Source organism: Didymella exigua (assembly GCF_010094145.1).
Source record: "Didymella exigua CBS 183.55 unplaced genomic scaffold M421scaffold_6, whole genome shotgun sequence".
Taxonomy (NCBI): Eukaryota; Fungi; Ascomycota; class Dothideomycetes; order Pleosporales; family Didymellaceae; genus Didymella; species Didymella exigua.
This window is the reverse complement of record NW_022984780.1, coordinates 114913-138103: the sequence shown is the minus strand read 5'-3', so window position 1 is coordinate 138103 and position 23191 is coordinate 114913. Positions and strand designations below refer to the sequence as shown.

General features: G+C 53.1%; 9 protein-coding genes across 9 annotated transcripts; 5 read left to right on the top strand and 4 right to left on the bottom strand.

Moving 5' to 3' along the window:
- Positions 1-2577: 2577 nt before the first annotated feature.
- On the bottom strand, positions 2578-2775 carry M421DRAFT_37847 (uncharacterized protein; the record flags this gene model as incomplete). Its single annotated transcript, XM_033589835.1, has 1 exon — positions 2578-2775. A coding segment is annotated over one exon (198 nt), but the record flags the coding sequence as incomplete, so codon positions are not given.
- Positions 2776-3581: 806 nt separating this feature from the next.
- On the top strand, positions 3582-4158 carry M421DRAFT_90204 (uncharacterized protein; the record flags this gene model as incomplete). The annotated part of the gene is made up of 5 exons (XM_033597834.1): positions 3582-3696; positions 3757-3929; positions 3999-4001; positions 4071-4073; positions 4144-4158. The coding sequence occupies 5 exons, from the start codon at positions 3582-3584 to the stop codon at positions 4156-4158; spliced, it is 309 nt and encodes a 102-aa protein (XP_033451354.1).
- A 710-nt stretch (positions 4159-4868) lies between these two features.
- On the top strand, positions 4869-6575 carry M421DRAFT_417749 (uncharacterized protein). Its single transcript, XM_033591580.1, has 2 exons — positions 4869-5858; positions 5913-6575. The coding sequence occupies exons 1-2, from the start codon at positions 5334-5336 to the stop codon at positions 6285-6287; spliced, it is 900 nt and encodes a 299-aa protein (XP_033451353.1). The 5' UTR covers positions 4869-5333; the 3' UTR covers positions 6288-6575.
- On the bottom strand, positions 6536-8625 carry M421DRAFT_339711 (uncharacterized protein). The gene is made up of 2 exons (XM_033589454.1): positions 6705-8625; positions 6536-6623 (listed from the first exon to the last, which is right to left on the bottom strand). The coding sequence occupies exon 1, from the start codon at positions 8486-8488 to the stop codon at positions 6866-6868; it is 1623 nt and encodes a 540-aa protein (XP_033451352.1). The 5' UTR covers positions 8489-8625; the 3' UTR covers positions 6536-6623; positions 6705-6865.
- A 279-nt stretch (positions 8626-8904) lies between these two features.
- M421DRAFT_57050 (ARM repeat-containing protein) lies at positions 8905-12235 on the top strand (the record flags this gene model as incomplete). Its single annotated transcript, XM_033595462.1, has 5 exons — positions 8905-9314; positions 9360-10399; positions 10448-10920; positions 10967-11940; positions 11995-12235. 5 exons carry the CDS (start codon positions 8905-8907, stop codon positions 12233-12235), a joined length of 3138 nt encoding a protein of 1045 aa, XP_033451351.1.
- Positions 12236-12613: 378 nt separating this feature from the next.
- On the top strand, positions 12614-13921 carry M421DRAFT_2622 (HET-domain-containing protein; the record flags this gene model as incomplete). The annotated part of the gene is made up of 1 exon (XM_033588699.1): positions 12614-13921. The coding sequence occupies one exon, from the start codon at positions 12614-12616 to the stop codon at positions 13919-13921; it is 1308 nt and encodes a 435-aa protein (XP_033451350.1).
- Positions 13922-15404: 1483 nt separating this feature from the next.
- Positions 15405-16295, top strand: M421DRAFT_408536 (aflatoxin biosynthesis ketoreductase nor-1). The gene has a single exon (XM_033590353.1). The coding sequence runs from the start codon at positions 15471-15473 to the stop codon at positions 16230-16232; it is 762 nt and encodes a 253-aa protein (XP_033451349.1). The 5' UTR covers positions 15405-15470; the 3' UTR covers positions 16233-16295.
- Positions 16296-16810: 515 nt separating this feature from the next.
- M421DRAFT_56652 (GroES-like protein) lies at positions 16811-17893 on the bottom strand (the record flags this gene model as incomplete). Its single annotated transcript, XM_033595425.1, has 1 exon — positions 16811-17893. One exon carries the CDS (start codon positions 17891-17893, stop codon positions 16811-16813), a length of 1083 nt encoding a protein of 360 aa, XP_033451348.1.
- Positions 17894-20537: 2644 nt separating this feature from the next.
- On the bottom strand, positions 20538-21310 carry M421DRAFT_417746 (uncharacterized protein). The gene has a single exon (XM_033591579.1). The coding sequence runs from the start codon at positions 21222-21224 to the stop codon at positions 20751-20753; it is 474 nt and encodes a 157-aa protein (XP_033451347.1). The 5' UTR covers positions 21225-21310; the 3' UTR covers positions 20538-20750.
- Between the last annotated feature and the right edge of the window lie 1881 nt (positions 21311-23191).

Below are 23191 nucleotides of genomic sequence, written 5' to 3'. Positions count from 1 at the left end.
CGACTTTCCCCTCATTTCTGCGCACGACATCCTCTCTAAGCTGAACGATAGGAAGATTGGCACTATGTGCGACTGTAGCTTGATAGCTCTTGACGTTGACGAGACTTGTAACATCAATTTCAACTTTCATAGCGCTGATTCAAGCGGCAAAAATCTGGACGTTCTTACCAACTTGCTCATTGACCAGCTCGCGAGCCGAGCGGAACTAGTGCAGTGGTCTGAATGAGAGGACACCCACCCTGATAGTCCATTTGGGATGCGTGTGCTGACACGGCATGCCGAATTCAAGATTTTACGCTATTAAGGTCGGCAAACCTCTAACATGTCTGTGCCAGGGAGCCCTAACCAGCCTAGTCTTCAAGCCTTTGTTGATGCGAGCATTGATTGCAAGGTTAAGGAAAGCCATAATCTTCTGTGCACGGCTCTCGGGCTTATCATGGATGCAGCTACTTTGGTACCAGGCAATGAATTAGCGGGTGGAGTTTCTGGTCTCATGCTTGAGGGAGCAGGTACCAAATTCTCAAACTAGTCACTGCCCGTGACTGGGTCTGTGCTATCCTAGCATGTACGAAGGAGCTAGTATTTGACTAGACAGGAGCATTAAAGTTGTTCTGTTTGCGTAGCTTGAAGTAGTAGGGAGCGGTTTAAGGTTAGATCTTGATTTCATTTGACGGCCCGTTCACTCCAAGGATAACTCCACGGACATTTGTTTATTGAGGTTGGCGGTACATGAATTAGTAGAACCCTGCCTACTGGTGTATAGTAACTTAAAGCACAGGGAGAGACGAAAGTTGGTGTGACGAGCTCTAATTGAACTCTTAGAAGGCGGCAATGCCTCTAAAATGTTGGACACCGAACTCCATCGTAAACCTAGATTCTTACACAAGAGATTCGAAAGTAAGAGCATTTGCGTAAACATTATGGCCAGTTTCGCGCGAACATACAATGATTGCATGTATTCTAAAGCCACTATCCCTCGACTCTGGTGTGCGTGGCATCGGCACTACCCGCTGCATAGCTCTTTGAAACATGCGCTCTATCCGAGGAGTCTTCAGGACCGAGTACTAGGGGTAATTAGTATCCATATCTGGATGATGCTGCTGAGACCGCTGCTCTTCCCGTGCCCGTTGACATGCGGCGCCGTCGAAAAGTGGAAGTAAAAATACAATGACATACTGAGACCATGTACCCTACTCGACCTGTGGTGTATAGTTCGCTCGGATACCTTGGCTGGACCCTCTAGAATTCTCTGTACGAGGTGGCCAGTTCAGTTCCCAGGACTGTGGCTCCATCGGTGCTTTTGAATCCCGGAGCAGCTACTTACAATTTGCCTATCATCCTCTTTCTATAGAGAACAGATAGGTATGTTGGAGGTACATGTAGCGTAGCTTGTAATCTCGCCACGTTTTAAGCCCTCGATATATTCCTTTGCTCGCCACAGTCAACAGTACTAAGATGTTTGCACATATCATCTCTCTGACACGATCAAGGGGTCTCGATTTGCACAAGACGTGGCGGCGTACATATCCGCAGCTGGCGCGAGTCCAACATGAACGGAACTCCATTTGAATGCAGTTTCCATGCGGTACCGAGCATCACCCCACTCGACTCATACGATAGAAAATGGGGCAAGAGAGATTCTGTGGGAAGGATCCAATGTCTAATGCGCGTGGTTGACGAGCTGAAATTGGCCGTACTTGTGTTATATCATTCTGACTGGGGCTTTTTTTTGGAGCAACTTGTTCATCCTCGCTAATGCACTATCAATCGGTCGATATCACCAGGCAAATTCGCCGTAGTGGAGCCTTAAGCCGGGCACAAAACATGATCGAGGAGATGCTGTCGGAATGTGTCGTGACAAATATGAGCTGAGCCACTTGTACTTGTCCAAGCACTAGCTGCTGTCAGACGAGAATAATGACTCGTTATAGGTTCATCTTGCTCTCGCATAAGCTGGAGCATCATATACACATCGTTCGGCTTGCAGTGGCGCAGAATTGCAAAAGAAGGAATGAAAAGCAATGTGAAACAGTTGTACCATCTGCTAAGGTGCTCTACCCCAGGCAAGGCTCTTCTGTCACATACAGTTCGGGATCATTCAGTGAGCAAATTGGATAGGCTGGGTCTAGTGAGAGTATGGCTTAGGTGGCCTGATCGCAGCGTTACAGCAGTTCGTATGCTTTCACTCACGCATCTAGGCCAATCCACAAGTGGCAAGTGTACCTATGTAATACACCGGCAAAATCCTGCTCCACTCTCGAACAAAAGATCACCGGCGCACCTACCTATTGTGATCCACGTCTCGTTAGACTCGCCGGCATACCTGGTTAGCATACATGAGGTCCAATTTGATCATTGAGATGACTCCTGCGAAAGTATTGCTGACACTGCTCTATGAGGTCCGAATACCCTTGTCACACATGGTACGTGCTTTGGACCGGTCCAGGCGCGCATTCAAAAGCTTGATCTTCCAAGGTTGCTGGCAGTGTGTCGAACATCACCTCAGATCGGACTCCACCGGTGAACTAGGTAACCTCATGATTCCCACACAAAGCTCTTTTGCAGTCGTAGTGACTGCCGATTGACTTTAATCTTGACCTCTGTCTGACGCCTAAACAACATGCTAGCCCAGTTCCTGCTGGCCAGGGGTTGGTGGCACTTGGCAGGTAGAAAACCAGCTATGTCTTCTACATTAGACAGCCGGGCCATAAATCTCTGCTCGTTCAACCTCAATATACGCTGGAAAATCACCTGCTCTTCTATATCTGTCATGTTCATTAAATCAGGGTGCAATCGCCTTGTGGTAAGGTTTCAGAAAGTTGCGTGCTTTCACCACGCCTCACTCACAGTATTTTAAGAAAGCGGAGATTACGTCTGAATACGGCATTATTCTGCACTATTGGTGCTGGAGAGGAACGTTTGCTTCTGTCAAACTTTAACAGGAAAGATCTTGATTGCATGTATCTGTGCTGAACATCTACCTCCCTGCTTGGTCCCAAGATCCAAGCCCAATGGACTCATCTGCTGGTCCAGCAAGGTCCCTTCTTAGCCTTCAAGCAGTCTTGGATAGGGGAGCAAAGAGAAAGACGAGACGTAGCGCTGACTTGATTTTTTCGCAGAGAGGTGATGGGTTTTGGCAGTCCTCGGTGAAATTACAGTCTGAGAGAGCGTGGTCTGGCAGAGCATGGTCTGAGAGAGAACGGACCTGCGTTGGCCACATTACACAAAAGCAACGGTCCAGAACAGCCGAATCTGAGCAGAAGATCCATAGCAGAGGATCAAAGTATGCGCTGCGGAGTAGAGAGACCTAGACTAATTTGGTCAAAAGCGCCTCTGGCCAATGTGATCAAGGCCAATACTGTAGCTCTAAGAGAACTTGTGTCCTGTTACACTGCAGAGAAGAGCATGTTCTGTAAGGCAGTAGCGGAGAAGTGCACTGAGGAATGCTAGGTGCGCTGACACATCTGATCATCACAGAGAGCGTAAAGAGACGTAAAGTCAACCGCTGTATTTAATACTCTTAAGCCCGACCGGCAGCGCATTGCAAAACACCTATCATTTCAAGCATCCATTTACCCGCTATGAAGACATTCCATATTGTGGCAGGCATTCTGGTCTCTGCCCTCTCAGTTCAGGCCGAGACCGATTGTCAGGTAGGGGCAAACTACTGCGGATGGTACCTTTCTGACCATCTGGGTAAGAAACACTGAACTCATGACTGTGTCCCTTTTTTGACATTCTTCTTAAACAATGTAGGATGGTCCACAACGCCGATGAAGAATGACATACAGAGTATCTTCCACGTGTCCGTGGACGATCAGCATGCCAAAAACTACATGTACCACTGCAACGCTGTACGGCAGGCAAGCCCAACTACATCCTGTAGCGGGAATTGTCAGGGTCCAATCGCACATTGCGTGAGGGCGGCTGTAAGTCAATCCACCATCCTTGCCTAGCAAGCTGTTCGTGCAGTCTTCAGATAGCTAACGAGTTTACAGCCAGTAAGTAGTTCTGCTGTCCTTTGCTAACAAGCTGGTTGCATAGTCTTTTGATGACTAACTTTTTCACAGACGGTGAGTGGTTCTGCCGTCCCTTGTCTAGTGAGCTGATCGCACAGACTGCAAATGACTGACCTTTTTACAGGTGTCCTCCGCCTAGCGAGCTGATCGCACAGGCCACTTGGCTTCTAACAGCCAGGAATACAATAAAATTCCAGACGTATCCACCTGGAAATAGCGATGGATTGTGAGAGTCCTGTTTGTTGTATGGAGTTCCTATGGGTTTAAGCTCAGGCCGAACTGGACAGGTGTCTGTCATTACAGAAACAAAGCTCAAAAACTCCAGGTTAACAAAATACATGCTTCTGCATCATTTCCAAAAGACACAGTGTGAGAGCGCAGGACCCGTGACCATCTTTTATGCTTCCTCCAGCAATGCATCTTCTTCAGCTAAAAACATTGAAAAAGCGTGGTGCATAGACAGCATAACACCTTTGACGCAGCGCGAAGCGGACAATGCGCCCAGCTGGGACTAGTCTGTTGTTGATGGTCCTGCCACTGCCACTCTTCTGCAGATGGAGGCAGAGGAGAAAGCTAAACTTCTGCGCGACGAGCAAGAATCGCTGTCTCTAACCAACAAACTCGAGCACGACAAGACAGACTGGCTGCGTGGCTGTGGCTGACCGCGCTAGTTCGCCCACAAACCGCTCTACGTAATCATTGCGACTTCGAGGTTGCCGCCCTCTGGCAGTGTCACCAACAATGGAATAACCCTGTTCTGGTCAGGCCTAAGAAACAAGGAAATGTAGGTAGCCAAGGAGTCACACTCTTCGTGGAACATCTCCTGAAGAGTGAAGAAGCGTGAACTATGAAGGACCTTGATTTGTTCTTGCAACGAACCACTGGAGCAGCAAGCACAAGTGCAGGCTGGTCCAACAGAAGCACGAACCGGAGTACAGCCGCATGCACCGCACCGACGCAAGACGCGACGCTGCGGGATGCTCCCAGGGGACTCGTTGGAGCGTCCGAAGACCGAGTGGCTGATGCGCGTGTTGCGGCCTACAGGTGCGCACTCGACGTCGCCCTCTGCACGAAGAGGCCGCCGCGAGTGCAGCGAGGATGTAAAGTGTCGAGGCGAGGGAAGGTCGCAGAGAGGCGGGAGAGAAATTCAAGTAGTACGCCAAGACAAGGCGCGCTAGGTAGCGTCCGTAAGCTTGGGGAAATCGCGAGCTGCAGCAACCACGGTCGCCAGACTCGCGCTGCCGACGCCTGGCCATTTCCGACCCCTTGACGACACTGCGCGCCGCCTAACGCCAGTCCTGCCCAGCCGCGACGATGACGAAGAAGCGCAAGAGATACCCAGACCTCAACCAGAAGCTCGAGCGGCCATGGTGCTTCTACTGCGAGCGCGACTTTGACGACCTGAAGATTCTCATTTCACACCAAAAGGCGAAGCACTTCAAGTGCGATCGCTGCGGGCGGCGGCTAAACACGGCTGGAGGTCTCTCGGTGCACATGAACCAGGTGCACAAGGAGAACCTCACGCACGTCGAGAACGCCATCGGCGGGCGGCAAGGGCTGGACATTGAGATCTTCGGCATGGAGGGCGTGCCCGCCGAAGTCCTCGACCAGCACAACCAGCACGTCACCCAGAAGCACTTTGCCGAGGAGGCCGAGCGCGCGCGCGTCACGGGCAACCCGGTGCGCGGCCAGTACGCGAACGGCCAGGCGCCGCCGCACAAGCGCAAGAAGGTCAACGAGACGCTGGAGGACATTGAGGAGCGCGCAAACAAGTTCCGACACGACCGCCAGAACGGCATCCTTCCCGCGCCGCCCGTCGACGCCGCGCCGCCGAATCCCGTGAGCCTGCCCGCCCGGCTGGAGAGGCCGGGGAACATGGCTGACAAGCACCAGACACCGCCAGCAGCCGCTCCCTACGGCGCACCGCCCATCGCCTTTGCTGGCGCCCCAGCGTACCCGCCTCAACCCGCGCAGTCCTTCCCCATCAACGGCGCCATGCCGCCGCGGCCAGGCAGCATCCCCGGGCAGGCGACCGCCCTGCCGCCACGACCAGGCTTCGGCGCGTCGCCCACACCGGCCCAGACGGGCGCGATACACGCGTCGGTGGACGACCTCATCGGGTCCGTTGCGGGCGAGGCGCCGGACAAGAAGGAGGAGAAGAAGAGCAAGAAGAGCACGAACATCAAGCTCATCTTCTTCGACGAGAGCATCAGTCCCGAGGAGAAGATGGCGCGGCTGCCGCGGTTCGCCGAGTTTGCAAGGGCGTAGCACTGGGTGGACTGGGGGATTGGAAACAACGTGCGTGATTGCGAAATGGCTTGGAGGCCGCATCTGCGGGCGAAAGCGAGACCTGTCACGGTGCAGACACATTCCAGGCGTTTACCAGCCTTGGCGCGCGATCCAGCTGAGGATGCACCTGGGCCAGCGATGCTCACACGGCCAACGCCGCCGCCGCCGTTCGAGGTGGACTGACAGGCATGCAACACGGGTAGATCAGCAAAGCAACGTAGTGGCAGAGACGGCAATAGAAAGTACTGTGCATTCGCTCCTGCGCCGGTATTACATGCAATGATCAACATGGTATCTCAATCAGACTCGCTCAGACTCGCTCAGACCAGCTCAGACCAGCTCAGACTCGCTCAGACCAGCTCAGACTCGCTCAGACTAGCTCAGACTCGCTCAGACTCGCTCACACTCGACCAGACCAGCTCACACTCGACCAGACCAGCTCACACTCGACCAGACCAGCTCACACTCGACCAGACTCGACCAGACTCGCTCAGCTCTTACATGTCAGCTGACACTCACCCCAAGCCTCCGTTCAATGCGTCCAGTGCCTTTGCTGCTCACTGCCCCTCGAAATCCAAATCCAAATCCCCACCCTCCAACTCCTCGCCCTCGGCCTCCTCGTCCTCGTCGTACTCCTCGCTCTGCTCATCGTCGCTGCTGCGCTCGCTGTCGCTGCTGCGCTCGCTCTCCCGCGCCCACTCGTCGCGCTCGGTAAAGGCCAGGCTCTCGCCGAGATCGAGCCCGCGCGTCTTCTCCAGCAGCGCATCGGCCGTCACGTCGACCGCCTCGTCGTGTCCGTAGCCGTAGCCGTCGCCCTGATGCTGGGGCATGGGCTCCACGTGCGTGAGGCTGTCGTCCACGCCTCTCTCGTCCTGCGCGAAGAGCACGCTCTTGCCGCCCTCTCGCGTGCCCGGCCGGTCCTCGCCATGCGCGCTGCTCTGCGCGCGCCGCGAGGGTTCCAGCACGTCCCCGCTCCACGGCGCGCACTCGAGCACCGTCGCGCCGCACCGGAGACACACCCACCCCTCCCCTTCTTCGTTGGCGATGCGCTGCGCGATGCACGCGAAGCAGTACACGCACCCGCAGTCGGCCGCGTACGGGTTGGTCGTGTCCGTGGCCGCGGATCCGACGACGCCGCCGGCGGACGCGGTCACCTCCGACGCCGACGCCGAGGATGTCGGGTTCTGGTCGAGGTGGCAGATGGCGCATGTGCGTTCTGGGAGGAAGCCCAGCGCGCCTGCTTGCCTGCTCTCGTCGGCGTCTCCGCCGTCGGAAGAGGAGCTGGGGTGGCGCCCGAGGAGCGAGAGGAACGCGCTGCGCAGACGGCGCAGCGAGCGCGAGAGGATACGCCGCCAGCGCGAGATGCCCACGAGCGGGAGCAGGAAGAGCAGGAACTCGGTGAAGGCGTGCCAGACGAGCTGCCGGTTGAGATACTCAAAGGAGACCTCGCGGCTCGTGCTGTGGCTTGTCGGCGTGAGCCTCAGTCGTAGCAGCCGGTCGGTGAGCGTCCGGTAGCGCCCGTTGACGAGGAACACGAGGAACGAGGCGAGCGAGGCCGTGTCGTGCAGGTTCGCGGCCTGCTCGGTCACGCGCGAGAGGAACGCCAGGTTGGGGTTCGGCGCGAGCGTGTAGTCGTCCGAGGCGCCGAGCAGGTGGGCCTCCCACTTGCTCCAGGCGTAGCGGCCGCCGATGGTGATGGCGCCGTATGCCGCTTTCTGCCAGGGCTTCGGGGGCGGCCGGTTCGGAGCCGACGAGCGCGCGTCCGTGTAGCGCAGACCCTGGAGGAGGGCGCCGTAGCTCGCGTTGTTGTTCCAGATGCTGAGCTTGAACAGCACCGCGCGCAGTGCCAGCAGGATCTCGGCCGAGTATGTGTCGGTCACGTGCGTCCCGAAGTACTTCAGCGCCTCGCCTACTTGGCCCTTTAGCAGCTCGAGCAGCTCGTCGTCGAGCAGCTCGGCGTCGACCTGGCCGACGCGGAACTCGGGACGCGTGCCTCCGCGCCCTTTGACCGCGTCCCAGGCGCTTAGCCCTGCGGTGCTGAGCCGGCTGAAGGGAAAGGGCAGCCGCGTGAAGGCGCGCGCCGCGGGCTGTGGAGATTCATGGCTGCGGGCGGCGGCGGCTCGTTGGGCGCGGCGCAGGGCGATGCGTTCCTGGGCGGCGGCGAAGTCGGCAGCGGGCATTGGGGCGTGTTCGAGGTTACTGTGGCATTGCTGGGTGCAGTCGAGTGACGGCGCGGCGTATATATGGAGTGCAGGGTGATGGGGTGATATGTTGTAATGCGCGGAGCCGAGGTTCCAGTTTGGGCTTTGGTGCTCGAGGTAGGTGCTGGCGGGCTCTCGGGTATACTTGCCTTGTTTGTGAGCCAGGGTCTGCCCGGGGCGCATGTCGAAGTGGACAAACTTCAGACGAAGAGCGCTTTCTTGACAACGCCAAACAGACACCGACAGCCTGAGTTTGCACTTCAGCCTGGGTGAGCAGGCTCTTTCGACAGGATACTGCAGCAGAAGATACAAATCTTCACAGCTTCTCAGTCTTCTGACCAGCCATTCGACTGCCCCGCGAATCCACAACTTTCCACCAACACTGACGCGCCGACATGAACGTCGAGTTTGGCATAGAAGTGCCGGGAGAGGCCAACCCGCTCACCGATGGTATGCTCTACCATGTCCTCTGCTCGGCCTCGTCGTCGGACATGCAGCAGGTCCAGACCGGGACAAAGCAGCTGCAAGAGTGGGAAAAGGCGCGGGGCTACTACCCACTGCTGCAGACCGTCTTCCTCGACAAGTCGCTGCCGCTGGAGGTGCGCTACCTCGCCATCATCCAGCTCAAGAATGGCATCGACAAGTACTGGCGCAAGACGGCGACCAATGCTGTGACAAAAGAAGACAAGGTAGCCATTCGCGCGCGTTTGCTCGAGACGGCGGTGAACGAGGCAGACCAGCGATTGGCCCTGCAGAACGCGCTGGTCGTTGCAAAGATTGTCAGATTCGAGTTCCCGAATGAGTGGTACGCGTCTGGAGGGCTTTCCCCAGCACCAGCTAACAAGAACAGGCCAGAGCTGTTCCAGCAGCTGCTCCAGACCCTCCGCGGCTCGACCGACCCGAATGCACACCGCTCACAACTTCCCCGCGCTCTGCTCGTCCTGCTGTATATCGTGAAGGAGCTCTCAACCGGCCGCCTGCTGCGCACGCGCCAGAGCCTGCAGACTGTGGCGCCCGACATCTTCAACGTCCTAGGCGCAATCTACGTGAACAAGGTACAGACATGGCAGTCCTTCTTCCGCGATGGCGGTGAGGACGAAGGCGGGGTGATGGAGAGCATCGAGCACAGCCTCATTGCCATCAAGATCATCCGCCGCCTGCTCATTGCGGGCTATGAGTTTCCAGGTAGGGAAAAAGACGTGCAAGACTTTTGGACATTGACACGCACACAACTTGGCGAGTTCTTCCAATATGTTTGCACTGAGAATTCGCCGCTCGGCCAGAGCGTAGAGAAGCTGATCGAGAAGCACTTGATGCAGCTGTCCAAGCTTCACCTGAACATGGCCCTCACTCACCCTGCCAGCTTTGTACTGCTACCAAACTCAATTGCTCTTGCGCGGGACTATTGGGGTCTAATTGCACGGCTTGGAGAGACCTGGGGGTCCAAGTCACTAGACGGCGCAAAGATTGGCACAGATGGCGATGCGGAAGACGATGCACCTATCAATGAGCGACTCGGTCTGAAAGGCCTTTTGCTGGTACGCGCATGCGTGAAGATGGTGTTCTATCCTACTCAGACCTTCAAGTACAAGCAACAACAGGAGAAGGACGAGCGCACCCACGCAGTGCAAGCGGTGAAGCAGGAGCTCCTCACAGATGACCTTGTGCGTGAGATGATCTCGACACTCGTCACACGCTTCTTTGTATTTCGACCGAGCGATCTCCGAATGTGGGAAGAAGAGCCCGACGAGTGGGAGAAGATGGAAGAGGGCGCTGAAGATTGGGAGTTCGCCATTCGTCCCTGCGCCGAGAAGCTGTTCCTAGATCTCGCAAAGAATTTCAAAGATTTGATCGTCCAGCCGCTGCTCCAAGTATTCTACTCAGTTGCCAGTGAGTCTCACTGCAGCCCTCACTTACCTGCCGGACTGACGAGAATAGCGCCGGAGAACGAGGACATTCTCTTCAAAGACTCCGTATACACAGCGATTGGGCTTGCTGCCGACGTCCTCCACGATCAGCTCGACTTTGACGCCTTCCTCGAGAACACTCTCGTCCCTGAAGCCGGCAAGCAGAAGCAGGGCTTCAACCTTATTCGGCGCCGAATCGCCATCATCATCTCGCAGTGGATTGCTATCAAGATTGCGCAGGAGAAGAAGCCTATTGTGTACCAGATCTTTCAGCATCTCCTCGACACAAGTGACCCGCTTAATGACCAAGTTGTTCGGGTTACCGCAGGTCGCCGTTTCAAGGATATCGCCGATGAGTGGGAGTTCCACGCTGACAACTTCTTGCCATATGCGCCCACGACCTTGGACAGATTAATGGCACTCGTGCAAGAGGTCGACCTCCCCGACACCAAGATGGCGCTTCTCAACACCATCAGCATCATTGTCGAACGACTCGAGCACCATGTGAGTACATATCCTCCCCGCAATGATCCCTCTCTGACCGCGGCAGATCACACCGTACGCCAACAGTATCGTCTCACTGCTCCCACCCCTCTGGTCGCAATCCGGCGAAGAGCACTTGATGAAGCAAGCCATCCTGACCCTCCTCGCGCGCCTCACAAACGCGATGAAAGCCGAGTCACGCAGCTTCCACGTTTCCTTCCTCCCCATCATCCAGAGCGCCATCGAGCCCGAGTCAGAAACACAAGTCTACCTCCTCGAAGACGCGCTTGACCTCTGGGCGTCAATCGTCGCACAAACACCCTCCGCGCCCGAGCCCGCGCCCCAAGAACTCCTCAACTTGCTGCAGTACCTCCTGCCACTATACTCCATGGACAACGAGACGCTCCGCAAAGCCATCGAAATCACAGAGGCCTACTTGCTCCTCGCGCCCGCCGCGGTGCTGGCCGACTCGTTCCGGAAACCGCTGCTCGCCGCGCTCGCCGATCTGCTCGGCACGCTACGACCCGAGGCCAACGGCATACTCACGCACCTCGTGCAATGCGTGATCCGGGGCGCGGAGGGCGTGGGCGGCGAAGCCGCCGTGCAAGTGCTGACCCAGGATCTCGTCTCCACGGGGTTTTTCGCAAAGGTGCTCGAGGGTCTGCATGGCGCGTGGACACACCATCAAGCTCACGGACCGTATCGCGAACTCCCTTCCAGGGCTGTGGATGGCGTGGTGGAGACGGATTTCTTCACCGTCTTGGCGCGAATCGGGCTTGCAAGTCCGAGCGTGTTGCTCGAGGCGCTGGCGAGTCTCAGCTCCGAGGGGCTAGAGAAACAGCTCGACTGGTTGCTGGAGGAATGGTTTAGTCATGTTGAGAACATCGGCGATGCGCCGGGGAAAAAACTCATGACCCTCGTGTTGACGCGGTTGCTGGAGACGGGGCAGTCTTGGGCGCTGGGAAGACTGCAGAGTTTCATGAGCTTGTGGACAGATGTCCTGGCTGAGCTGCTCGACGGGATGGATGATCGGAGTGTCGAGTATGTTCACCCTCCTTTCCTGTCAAGTTCACGTTCGTGTGCTAATTGTCGCAGCTGCCTCTACTGGCCCCCGGAGCCGTATAATCCGACGGAGCCTGAAGCTCCGGAGGATGTCAGGAAGAGAGATTTGTTATACTCGGATCCGGTGCATCAGATTAATCTGGTGGCATTTGTCAGGGAGCATGTTCAGCAGGCCGTGCAGGCAGCGGGAGGAGAGCAGAGGTTTCAGGAGGAGTGGCTGGCCAGGGTGGATAAGGATGTGCTAAAGGGATTTGGGGAGCTGGGTATCATGTGAGCTGACGATGGAATGGTCAAGGAGAAGACGAAATCTCGGGCTACGGGACTGAACAATCAGGGAAGAGTGAGATTGGGAAGCGTCTGAAAGGAGATGCTGTCAGATTTGTTTGCTCACGTCCAAGTTCCCAAGACAGCCTTGCGACTCAAGTAGCCGAACATGTGATGTCACACATGTTGCCAGTTGCTCGCCTAATCTCACATGCACATCTGCCTGGGCACGCACAACAGCACGCATAGCACACCTTCATCTATCAAACTACAAGCAGAAGAGAATAGTACTGTCAATCATAGAATTAAATCCTCCACAGCCTCTGACTTAGTGCTGAGCGTAAAGAACAGTCTCAAAGACAGGTTTGATCCGGCCATCACTCGCAAAATGCGGGGTTACCGACATCGACCATTGGATATCAAGTCTGACGAAATCCGGCTGCTCCAAATTGAGCTCGCGACCGGCGACGACGACCCGATCACTGTCAGAATCAAACACGTCAGATTGAGTGATGGGCTGAAGTTCAACGCACTGTCGTATGCCTGGGGGGGCGACTCTCCGTGTTACAACATTGTGATACACGACGATGACGAAGCCTACTACTATGCCATACGAGAGAATCTTTGCGATTTCTTCAACACCACACGCTTCTCCATCAGCAGTTGGCGTTCGGAGTGGATCTGGATCGATCAGATATGCATCGATCAAGGTAATCCCAAGGAACGATGTCATCAAGTTAACAGCATGGCTCAGCTATACTCCACCGCACATTCAACGATCATTTGGCCTGGCCTTCCACCGAAAACTTTCAGGGCGGTCGACGAGATAGACCCTTTCGCGAGCTCGATTCGGGGGCCGAGTCCGCTGGAAAACATCGATACGTATTCCGAGGTTCGGAGAGGCAGCGTCCGGAGACGCCTCAACGCCAAAACCATGTCGGGCGCGGTCCTCCATGGACTGACCACGAGCTCATACTGGAGTAGGCTCTGGGTCATCCAAGAGATCGTGCTTGCGGAGCACGTGCGCATGTTGGTGGCAGACACCATCTATGACTTGAGAGACTTCCACAAGGTGTTGCGAATCCTCAAACGCGATTCAGACCAACTCCCAGTCACAGCACGACATCCCGAGATCCTCGCCGCAGTACCTGCCTTGTACACTCGCATCGACAAACTGCTCAGAATGCGACATCGCAGACAGGACTACGCGTCCAACACCTGGGCCGACGTGCTCATCCTGTGCGAAGGCACCCAGCATTCAGTGCTCCTGGATCGATTCTACGGTGTGCTGGGTATGCTTGCAAAAGACCTGCAAGTGCAACCCGACTACGAAGTCGTCCCTCTAACGCTTCTGAAAACCCTCTTCGAGAAGCAGATCGCTCACTCGTCAGGGCGCCCATTGAACATGCTAGCAAATCTCCACGCCATCGTCAAAGTCTGGGCGGCTGCGTGGGCAGTGTGGCTGGAAAAGCCCGTTCCTAATACCAGGCTGATGGGCATCCCGCCACCGCCGGATCCGGGCCATGAACCTAGGGGGTATCCTCGGCTGAGAATTCTGACCATGATGCATAACGTTGGTCTATACCTTGACGCGCTTGGTATTCCCGTGCCTGCGGAGCTTAAAGAGTTCAAGAAGAATCTTCGCTGCGAGGATTGGGTCGCGCCGAGCTGGGACCCTTCACTGCCGTACTTGTGAAATTTGCGGCGAAGACGATTCCGGGGATGATATCGCTCGCAGATCGTCATCACTTGCATATCAACCACCTTAGGGCTTCGATGTAGCCTGCTTCATAAGCTTTCCTGGCGACAATTCCGTTGTGTCTGGATAGTGCAGGTTGATGGCGAATAGCGAAGTGCGTGAAGGCCAACGTCTTAAGATGATTCGCGTGCGGATTACCTACAGAGTCAATGGTCGGAACGAAAATGAATAAAAGCAAGTGGCGGCGCTTTCCATCTGTCGTAAAATCGGTGCACTTGCCCTTGCTAATGCGTGGTTGCAGGACCCAGTCTCGTTGCGCATCCGATCAGTCTCAGCTTGGTCACTTTTGAAGACGGAGTCAACCATCGCCGCCAGATAATCATCGATTGGCAACCAGGGTAGAAGAGAACTGAAGTCTCGTTCCTTCGGTGACACGGAACTATCCATTCTTGTCACGTCTTTGAACAAACAGCCGCTGAGTCCATTCAAATATTGACCTCCCCCCACCGACCCTATCTAGACCTGTCGTATACGCTTCCAAAGCCTGGCCGCCGTCGATGATCTCAAACGCGCTGCCGAATTTCGAAAAGCCTCCTGATCCCATTTTGCCGCTCGTTCTGGATTTGCGCCATGCTAAGCTCGGGGATCTGCGGAGCGGCGTTGTCGACAGCAAAAAAGTGGTGGTCATGTTATTGTACAGTTGGACCAATACCGATCCAGATAACGCCATCGAAATCATAGATTTTACTACTACACACACTTTCAATATTCGAGTCAACCTTTCTTCGTTTCTGCAATTTAGCTGCCAACCATGAGTTCACATAGCATTGACGCTCGGCTCGGCTCTGAATTGATCAAGTCTGCATGAATCAGGAAGATATCAAAAAGAATTACAATCAGGTTGGACACAAGATATACTGCCTCAATCTACAGAAGAAAATTCCGAGGGTGATATCCACGCCCGGGCAGACCTACACGAGAGTATGCCACCAGAAGTCTGTAGGGCACCTCAAGGCCATCGATTAGGTTTGAATTGATCGCCAGAGAGGATGAGCTTCGCTGCTATGATTGTTATCATCGAGATGACCGATCTTCTCAAGATCTTGTACGATAATCTGCTTATCTACATCTCTGAGTACGAATCTCTATCTTCAGCATCATTGAACCTGCGCTAGTGGTGTGAGGTCTGTAAGGTGTGAAGATGAATTACGAATGACCAATCTTTCCGGCCGAAAGTCGAGCTGAGGGATCTGAGAGGAGCTGGAACGTATTATGCTCGATTCATAATCATGACTTGTTATTAATCATACTAGTGCTTGTGGGGTATTGGTAGGGTTTGGCGGTGTTCACTAATCGGCAGCCGGACAAGTCCGCACCTTTGTACTTCAGCAAAGAGGAAATTGCGGAATACAGGCAGTTCTAAAGGGGTATAAAAGTTGCAGTGCCAGGTTCTGTTGCTGCTCATCACTACTTCAGCGAGCAGCAACTCCCTACGCCATAGTCTGTCAATTCGTGTTAGCAAGAGAATCATCGCATAGTTTCCAGCATGTCTTCCAATACCTATCTCATCACCGGAGCCAATCGTGGCATTGGAAAGGGTTTGACTGCAGCGCTTCTGCAAAGGCCCAATACAACCGTCATAGCTGGTGTGAGAGACACGACCGCCTCGGCACCCATCCTAAGCAGCCTCCCCACCGCAGCTGGGTCCAAAGTCATCATCGTCAAGATCGACTCGCAGTCTGAAACAGACGCCAAAGAGGCAGTCTCGCGACTCAATTCAGAGCACGGCATCACGTCCTTCGACGTCGTCATCGCCAATGCCGGCGTCGCCCATTCTGGCACCTCAATCGCGCAGACCACAACCAAGAGTCTCCGCGACCACTTCGACACGAACGCGATCGGCCCTTTGTTGCTGTTTCAGGCTGTAAAGCCGCTTCTACAAGCAAGTCAAAGCGGGAAGCCTGTCTTCTTAGCAATGTCAACTGTTGTCGGCAGCATTGGCGGCCAAGAAGCATTTGCGGGGCTTCCGCCCGTACTCAGCCCCTACGGCGCCAGCAAAGCAGCGCTCAATTGGATAGTGCGACGATTACACTACGAAGAGACCTGGCTCACAGCATACGTGACGCATCCTGGCTTGGTTCTGACGGACATGGGCTCCGGCATGTTTGGCACTCCGGAGCAGTCTGTTGCCATGGGTGCGATTACTGTTGACATCAGCGTTGCTGGGATCTTGAAGACGCTCGATTCGGCTTCTAGGGGTATTGGAGGAAGCTTCCAGAACTATGATGGTACGACACTTCCGTGGTAATTCTTCAAGCTCATCAAAGGAAATGCCCACACCCATAGCCAGGCTTTATGTCTTATGAATGATCCCATCTCGACTAGCAGTAGTCAATATAAATGTTCGCATACGATGTTCAGGTTCAGCGCACTTACATGGCTTGACTTCTGTTGCAATTTTGAGTCTTGTGTCGCGGGTTTACCGCACCTGTCGACACATCAACGACAGAGTTCGGGACTTATAATCATGTACCCGGGGCTCGTTTGAGCTTTTAAACAGTCAAGTATGGTATAAAGAACTATCTATCATTTCTTTCAAGTAAAGTAGGCAGCTGTGGCTTCATTTCAAACGGAATTTCGGAAATGCCATCAAGGAATCACAAAACGATTGTGTTGGCAGTCGTTCATCTGCAGTTCTGGAATTCTGACGACGACATACAATAAGGCCAATCGTGAAACTTGAAGATGCTGTACAAGCCTATTATGCTGATTCACTAAAAGAATTACATTTACTCGAGCTTTATTGCGTGAGGTTAAGACTACCATAATTCGTTGCCAACCTTTGCAGGGTCTCCCCTCATTCCCCACGCAGGCCCAATATAATAATCAGAACTCGATCACCAATTTACTGCCTGACACTTTCCCCTCTCGCAACTTATCCAACCCTGGAAGAATGGCGTCCATACCTCTAGCCTCACGAGCGACAGGAAGAGGCCTCAATACGTCCGTCAACTGTGGCAGAGCTTCGTAGAACCGAGCTAGCATATCTCGATCTGACTGCACCACAGCAAATTTTGGCCCAATAGGAGGTAACCACTGGAATTCGTGGCCAAAGACGGTGTAGGCCATGATGAGTTCATGCTTGATAGATGGTAAGGTCGGTTTTGTCGAGGGCAGTAGAGTGATCACTTGGCCTCCCTTGCTTCCGAGGACAACGTCGCAGGTCTTTGTCGACTTGCCTTCCGAATAACAATCAACGGCAATTTTGATATCTGGATGGGCTTTTGCGATCTCCAGGCCGATGTTCTTATCGCGGTAGTCGAAGACGGCGTCTGCGCCATAGCTCTTGACGAGGTCGTATGAATGCGGAGAAGTTGTGGTGACGACCTTCCAACCGAAGGCCTTCGCTAACTGTATGACCGAGAGACCTGCAGAAGTTGAGCCCGCATATACGAATATGGTTCCGGTCTCGTTTCCGCAATTTGGCTCCAACAACGTCTCGACCTTAGGGAAGCCCAGGCGCCCACACAGGGCCAATACTGCTGTAACAGCGGATACACCATAGGTAGTTGCAACAGCGTCTTCCATGGTCTCTGGTATCCTCCAGGCAAGGTCGGCATCCGTCTTCAGGTATTCGGCAAACGAGCCGCGATCCGCGTACAGGCCCCCATGAACAGCGCCAGCTACTCTGTCTCCAACGCTCCAGAGCTTTGATACACCCTTTCCCACCTTATACACCTCCCCTGCATAGTCACAGCCAGTAATACAGTTGGGGGGGGAGATTGCGTCGATATGCTTGAAGTCAGTCGCATTCAACGCGACGGCATGGACCTTGACAAGAATCTCATTGTCTGAAACAGCAGGTATCGGAACATCCTTCCACTGCGCCCTCATTGTGGTAAGATTTTTGTGGAGTGCGAGATTTGCAACTCTAGAGTATAGAGTATTTGTGGTGATGAGTGCTTTCATGACGTGCAGATGCGGTGTATGATGATGAGGTTGTAGGCAGTGTGTCGAATGGGGCAGTTTCGTTTAGATATGGCTACAAAGAAAGCAAATAAGGAAGTAAAGTGCTTCAAAGTGTTCGGACCAAAAGATTACTAAACATCGGTGAGATTGACGTAATGTACGTAATTTGGTCCGTCGCGCTACAGACACTGACATAGATGTTCCGAGCAGGTCTGAGAATGATTCCAGAGCCCGCACTGAATTCATCGACTATTGACTCTGTCTGAACGTCATGGTGGGCGTATACAGTACGTTGTGCTGGATTCGGGGCAACAGTTACTCTGAAGCCCAAGCAGCTCGTCACTGCAATGTGAAGCCGGACGCTACCGGTAGGGGCCATGTTACATTGACTCAGCAGCAAACTGATTCTACTGGCTTCTTTACTTCCCATTAGCACGCAAGAGATGGATACGCACGTACCTCGGTTTTATGCTCCCTGTACACATCTGGAGCTCGAAGCTCGACAGACCTTGTGAACAGGGTCAATTTTCGTCTGTTGTAACCACGTGGCTCAGATCACATGATACCCTATTGTAGCAGGCACTGCCCGGTGGGCAAGTGCACTTACCTAAGAGCTGAGAGCTTGAACAACACAACATCACAACACGACAACAGATAGCAATACACTTGTTGATCGCAGTCTCCGACCGACACTGCTCACGCAGTTACATCTGTAGACTATTGTTTCCAACGTGGATAAGCTTCATTTTTTATTAGTACAATTCTTTTTGTGTCGATCACTCGAATGCTAAATATTCGCAAAGAAGACGCATCTGGTAGCTCTCTGTTCGGAATAGGCTACCGTAGCTATCTCACGATGCGCCTAGAGTTTTCACTAATTATGGGCTGTTTCCCGCACACAACATCACTTCCCTTGTATGGGCGTCAAGTCTGAACCCTTGAAGTCCCAATTCTGGGAGACATTAATGCAGCTGAGTTGGATATTCACTTGCCTATGATTAGCGTTGGAGACACATCACTGATCTGCCGCACTAGCGAGGGCACATATTGAAAATTACATTCCGACGAAGTGGACGTATGCGACTGACATCAGAGATGTGACGATGACAATGTTTTATCTTCGTCAAACCTCAAAACCCTGAGTTGGGGATAGCCTTACCCGTGCAGCGAACAAAGCGGACGGAAAGAGTTAGTATCGTTAGATCGACTCGAGCGGGACTCCTCTTCAAAACTAGTGCAACAGTAATTACCCGTGTTCTTGACTCTGCGAATTATGCAACCGGTCAGTGATGGCGCCGAACCTCCTGGGGGGAAAGGTTCATTCGATCCTTCTCTTCACTTGTGCTCCATTGTGCGCCAGACTTGGCATATACAGTTCCCCTTCAATCTTACTTCCAGTATCTTCAAAGTCCTCTAACAGCTCCAGTAAAGCCGTCAATTGCAGAGTGATGAACACTCCCACTCTACAGGGAAACTAATCCGAGTCCAAGCGCACTCTATGCTCCTAGCTTAAATTTTGAGGAAATGCATCTCGTGTCTCCTGTTCGAAACCCACGTGAGCGCAAAATACTTATCTTTGACCTGCACCAGTGCTTAAAGACTTCAAGAAGCAGCCAGTGCCGTCTGGATACAAACTTATCTGCCTCTATCCTGCTTCCGATACGCAGGATCCGGCATAGAGAAGACGGATGATCGGTCCGCCTGTTTTAAAGAATAAACGCTGTAATTGAAGCGGTGCTAAGTTGTTAAGAAATAGTTTCCGCTAAATTGCTCCACTCTCAATTTCCTAGCGTGCACAGTTCTCCGAGCAGCTATATACCGCTAGCCTCTTAAGAGCGTGCAATCTGTAGATAGCGAGAATGCAGGACATTTTCTGGGTTCTTGTATTTTGAAGAGTCTTACATCTGCTAGCTCTTGCCAGTACTTGTGGGTGCGCAAGAAGGAAATAGAGGTGTGCAGGGGCGTTTGGTCCGTAATGAGGACCAGTTCTCCAGGCCTTCCCCGATTTTCTCGCCTGGACCTGGCAGTTTGCGAATAACCATGACAACAGCTCAGTCTTTGGTTCTACTGCTACTGGTGCGGATGGCTCTCAAATCTTCGCAATCTCCAACAGCAACGATTTGATGCTACTTTCCATTCCATTGTCAATACCTCTGAAGGCGATTTCCGAACTCTTAGGGTCAGTACCACACTTCCGGTGCTAAGAGATGGTGCCTAGAGAACCAATAAAATCCATGATTTGGACTTTGCTTTGTTCGCGGCTCTTTGTTTTCACGATCTCGATCATACGCCTGGTTTTCACGCTCAATGACATTGAGCATATGAGCATACTACGCGTAGCGGTATGGACAATTCGGAAAATGGTGCGATTCGAGACTCTGATTATGTTCCATTGATGTCAGACATTCCGTTACGTCAACGCTCCATGTCTTTAACTGTTGTTCTCCTCGTCGAGCTGGCTGAGAGGCTATGGGTACAGCTCAGGCAAGAAATACACTTCCCACAGTGACGGGTAACAACTTGCCGCTTGAAATGGTCAACAAAGATCCATACCCCATCACGAATCTGTCTGTCTACGCAAGTACTGAGCATGTCAACCGACCAGGCTTTAAAGGGGCTAGCTAAAGAACTAATATCGAGGAGGGGTCAAAGCGGCAAATCCATCGGATAACAGAAGTCGAAGTCGCAAACTGAGGTCCAGTAAATGAAGCCGAGTACGGTGGGCCACCGTACGAGCGTAGCTCCTGGGCTCGTGGTAAAAAATTGGGTATGTCCTTTGATTATTCGCGAAATCTATACTCGTTTACAAGCAGGAAGAATATGTACAATTGCTATGAAGAAATCGGATGGTTCAGGCTCAAGACTGGCGCTGGGTGTTAACAGACCACGCAAATCCATCGCTCGACACAGTCTCCTCGCTAGTCTCCTCGCCAATTTGCACAGTCACGTTGAATCCGTCAATAACTGGGCTTGAGCTTGCACCGTACAAGCTATACACACCAGCGCTCAGAATCAAACTCCCATTCCAGCTGTCACTGCCGAGACTAGCAGGCACAGTCGCCTCAATAGTGATGTTGTCGAGAGTGTTGCTCTTGTTGGGGCCCAGGTAGGAGCTTTGGATGAAGGAGCCAAGAGTCTCAGGGTAGCCGGGGGCGAGTGAGTAGCCCCAAGCTACAGAGATGTCGGCGACGGATTGAACGTAGTTTCCCGTGATAATAGTAAGGTTGAAAGTGCTGTTGGGTGCGAGTGTGGAGGGGACTTCGATGCCATAGATGCGCGCAGAAGCGACGGAGAGGGTGGTAAGGGCGGTAGCGAAGCTGGTGAAACGCATGGCGGCTGTGATCGTTGTTCTTTGGTATATTGGAGTTGAATTGTAATAGGTCCGATGGGAATAGTTTATTTGAGACGAAGTCAGAATGAGTTGTTGTGAGTCTCGGCGCAGACGCAGTTGGGCAGGATTATATATTCCACGTACTCAGCACCTACCATCATCGTACCCACAGTCAATCAAAGCTACCCTGTCGTGATGGTAGCATCGGAAGTTTGTTAAACTCCTGCCGGCAGCACGCACAGATGCAGATCTCCGGAGTCAGCCACAAGCGTTGCTAAATTAGCGAGAAGAAGCGGCCGAGAATGCATAAAAGTATGACGATCTCTGCAGCATGTTGCTATTTCAGGAGGCACCCTTTGTGCAGGTGCGCGAATACGAGGCTGGTGATGCTGTAGATCTACGATATACGTCATCCTGAGGCGCGCTAGTTGCCATTTTTCGGATGGCTCGGAGATATTAGCGGCAGGGTTGTACAACGCAATAACACCTAATTACTTGAGTCAGACACAACTCTCAGGACAGGACAGTGACATGCACTCAAGTTGAAAGGTTCCTACCGACGAGCATGAGTACGAGCTTGGTATATATTACTTCGCCGTAGGTCTACTCAACGCAGGTGGCGCTATTCCAGTACGATATTGTTCTTTCCCAATCACAGTCCGTAGATGAGAGTCTCGCCAACGATGTCGCGATAGGCTCTGGTTGCCGTATAATCTCGAGATGATCTGCAAGATCGAAGTTTGAAAAGCGTCTTCCCACCAAGCAATAACTCATGTACTCCTTATTTCCTTGTTTCGACTTCCACGGCCCGAGGCTGAAGTGGCCGGACCTTGTGATCAAACAACGATGATTCGGATACACTTGATCGGTCGTCTTAGGGTATCGTCCATCCTCTGGATTGTGTGGAGATATTCCACGATTCTGAATGCGTGGCTCCTAGTTCGGCTCTCTTCAGTCATAGTTCGATTGACCACCAGCAATGTGTTCCCAGCTCAGGAGCGCATTCAGCCGATCGACACCGGCAAAGGAGCTTTCTTGGTAGAACTCTCCCGTTCTAATAATGATATCAACTCAGTGTCTTTTGAGGGGCAGATTCCAGCGAGGTAGGTGGGCTTCGAAGAGTTGAAGCTGTGTCATGGTGTTGAACTGTCAGTCATGTGCGAAGCGCCAGCCACGGCACCAGCTCGTTTTCTGAAGCTTAACGCCTGTAGCCAGAGCAACAACAGAAATATTTGTTGTTTATGATGCATGGTAACGCAAAAGACAGAAATATCTGGTCGAGGTTCGCTCTATACTCTGGTACAGGTAGTGTTGGGGTATCTGACCTCAAAAGACCCAGAAAAGCGTATACATTGTCGTTCCCAAAAATCAGCTGCCTAATACCGAGGACGATACACCAGTCCCGAAAAAAGTGTTGCGAATCGCGTCGTCACTCCGACTTCCCACACAGAAGTCCTGAATATCCGGGGCGAACAGAAGAGTGTTGAGGCTTCGGAAGAGTTACTGGATAGCCTCACAGCTGAAAGTTCTCAATCAATCATATGGCATCCGAGTCACACAACAACTTCCCTGTCCATGACGGCATTACGTATAATCCATGCGCGGCCCCATCGTTCACGTTCCGGAATACCGCGGGGCTTCTTCCATGTCGTGGGCCAGTCGGATCTTGCTCCTAGACTTTGCCACCAGCCTTCCCTGCTGTCAGCGTCGATATCTCCATCCTGCCACCTGGGTTCGAGCAATGACTCGATACTCTGCTCGTGTTCACCCAGCCAAATCACGACCTTCGGAGCTTTCGCGCTGCATTGGGCTGCCCTTCTCGTCATTGTTGCTGTGATTAGTTCACATTACACCCATCCACAAGGCAAGATCGTGCCATTAATTCCGTAATTTTTCATGGCCTAGCATAAATTCCTTATAACATGGAAAAGCTTCTTATCCATTTTTATGCAGTGCAGGATGAGGCT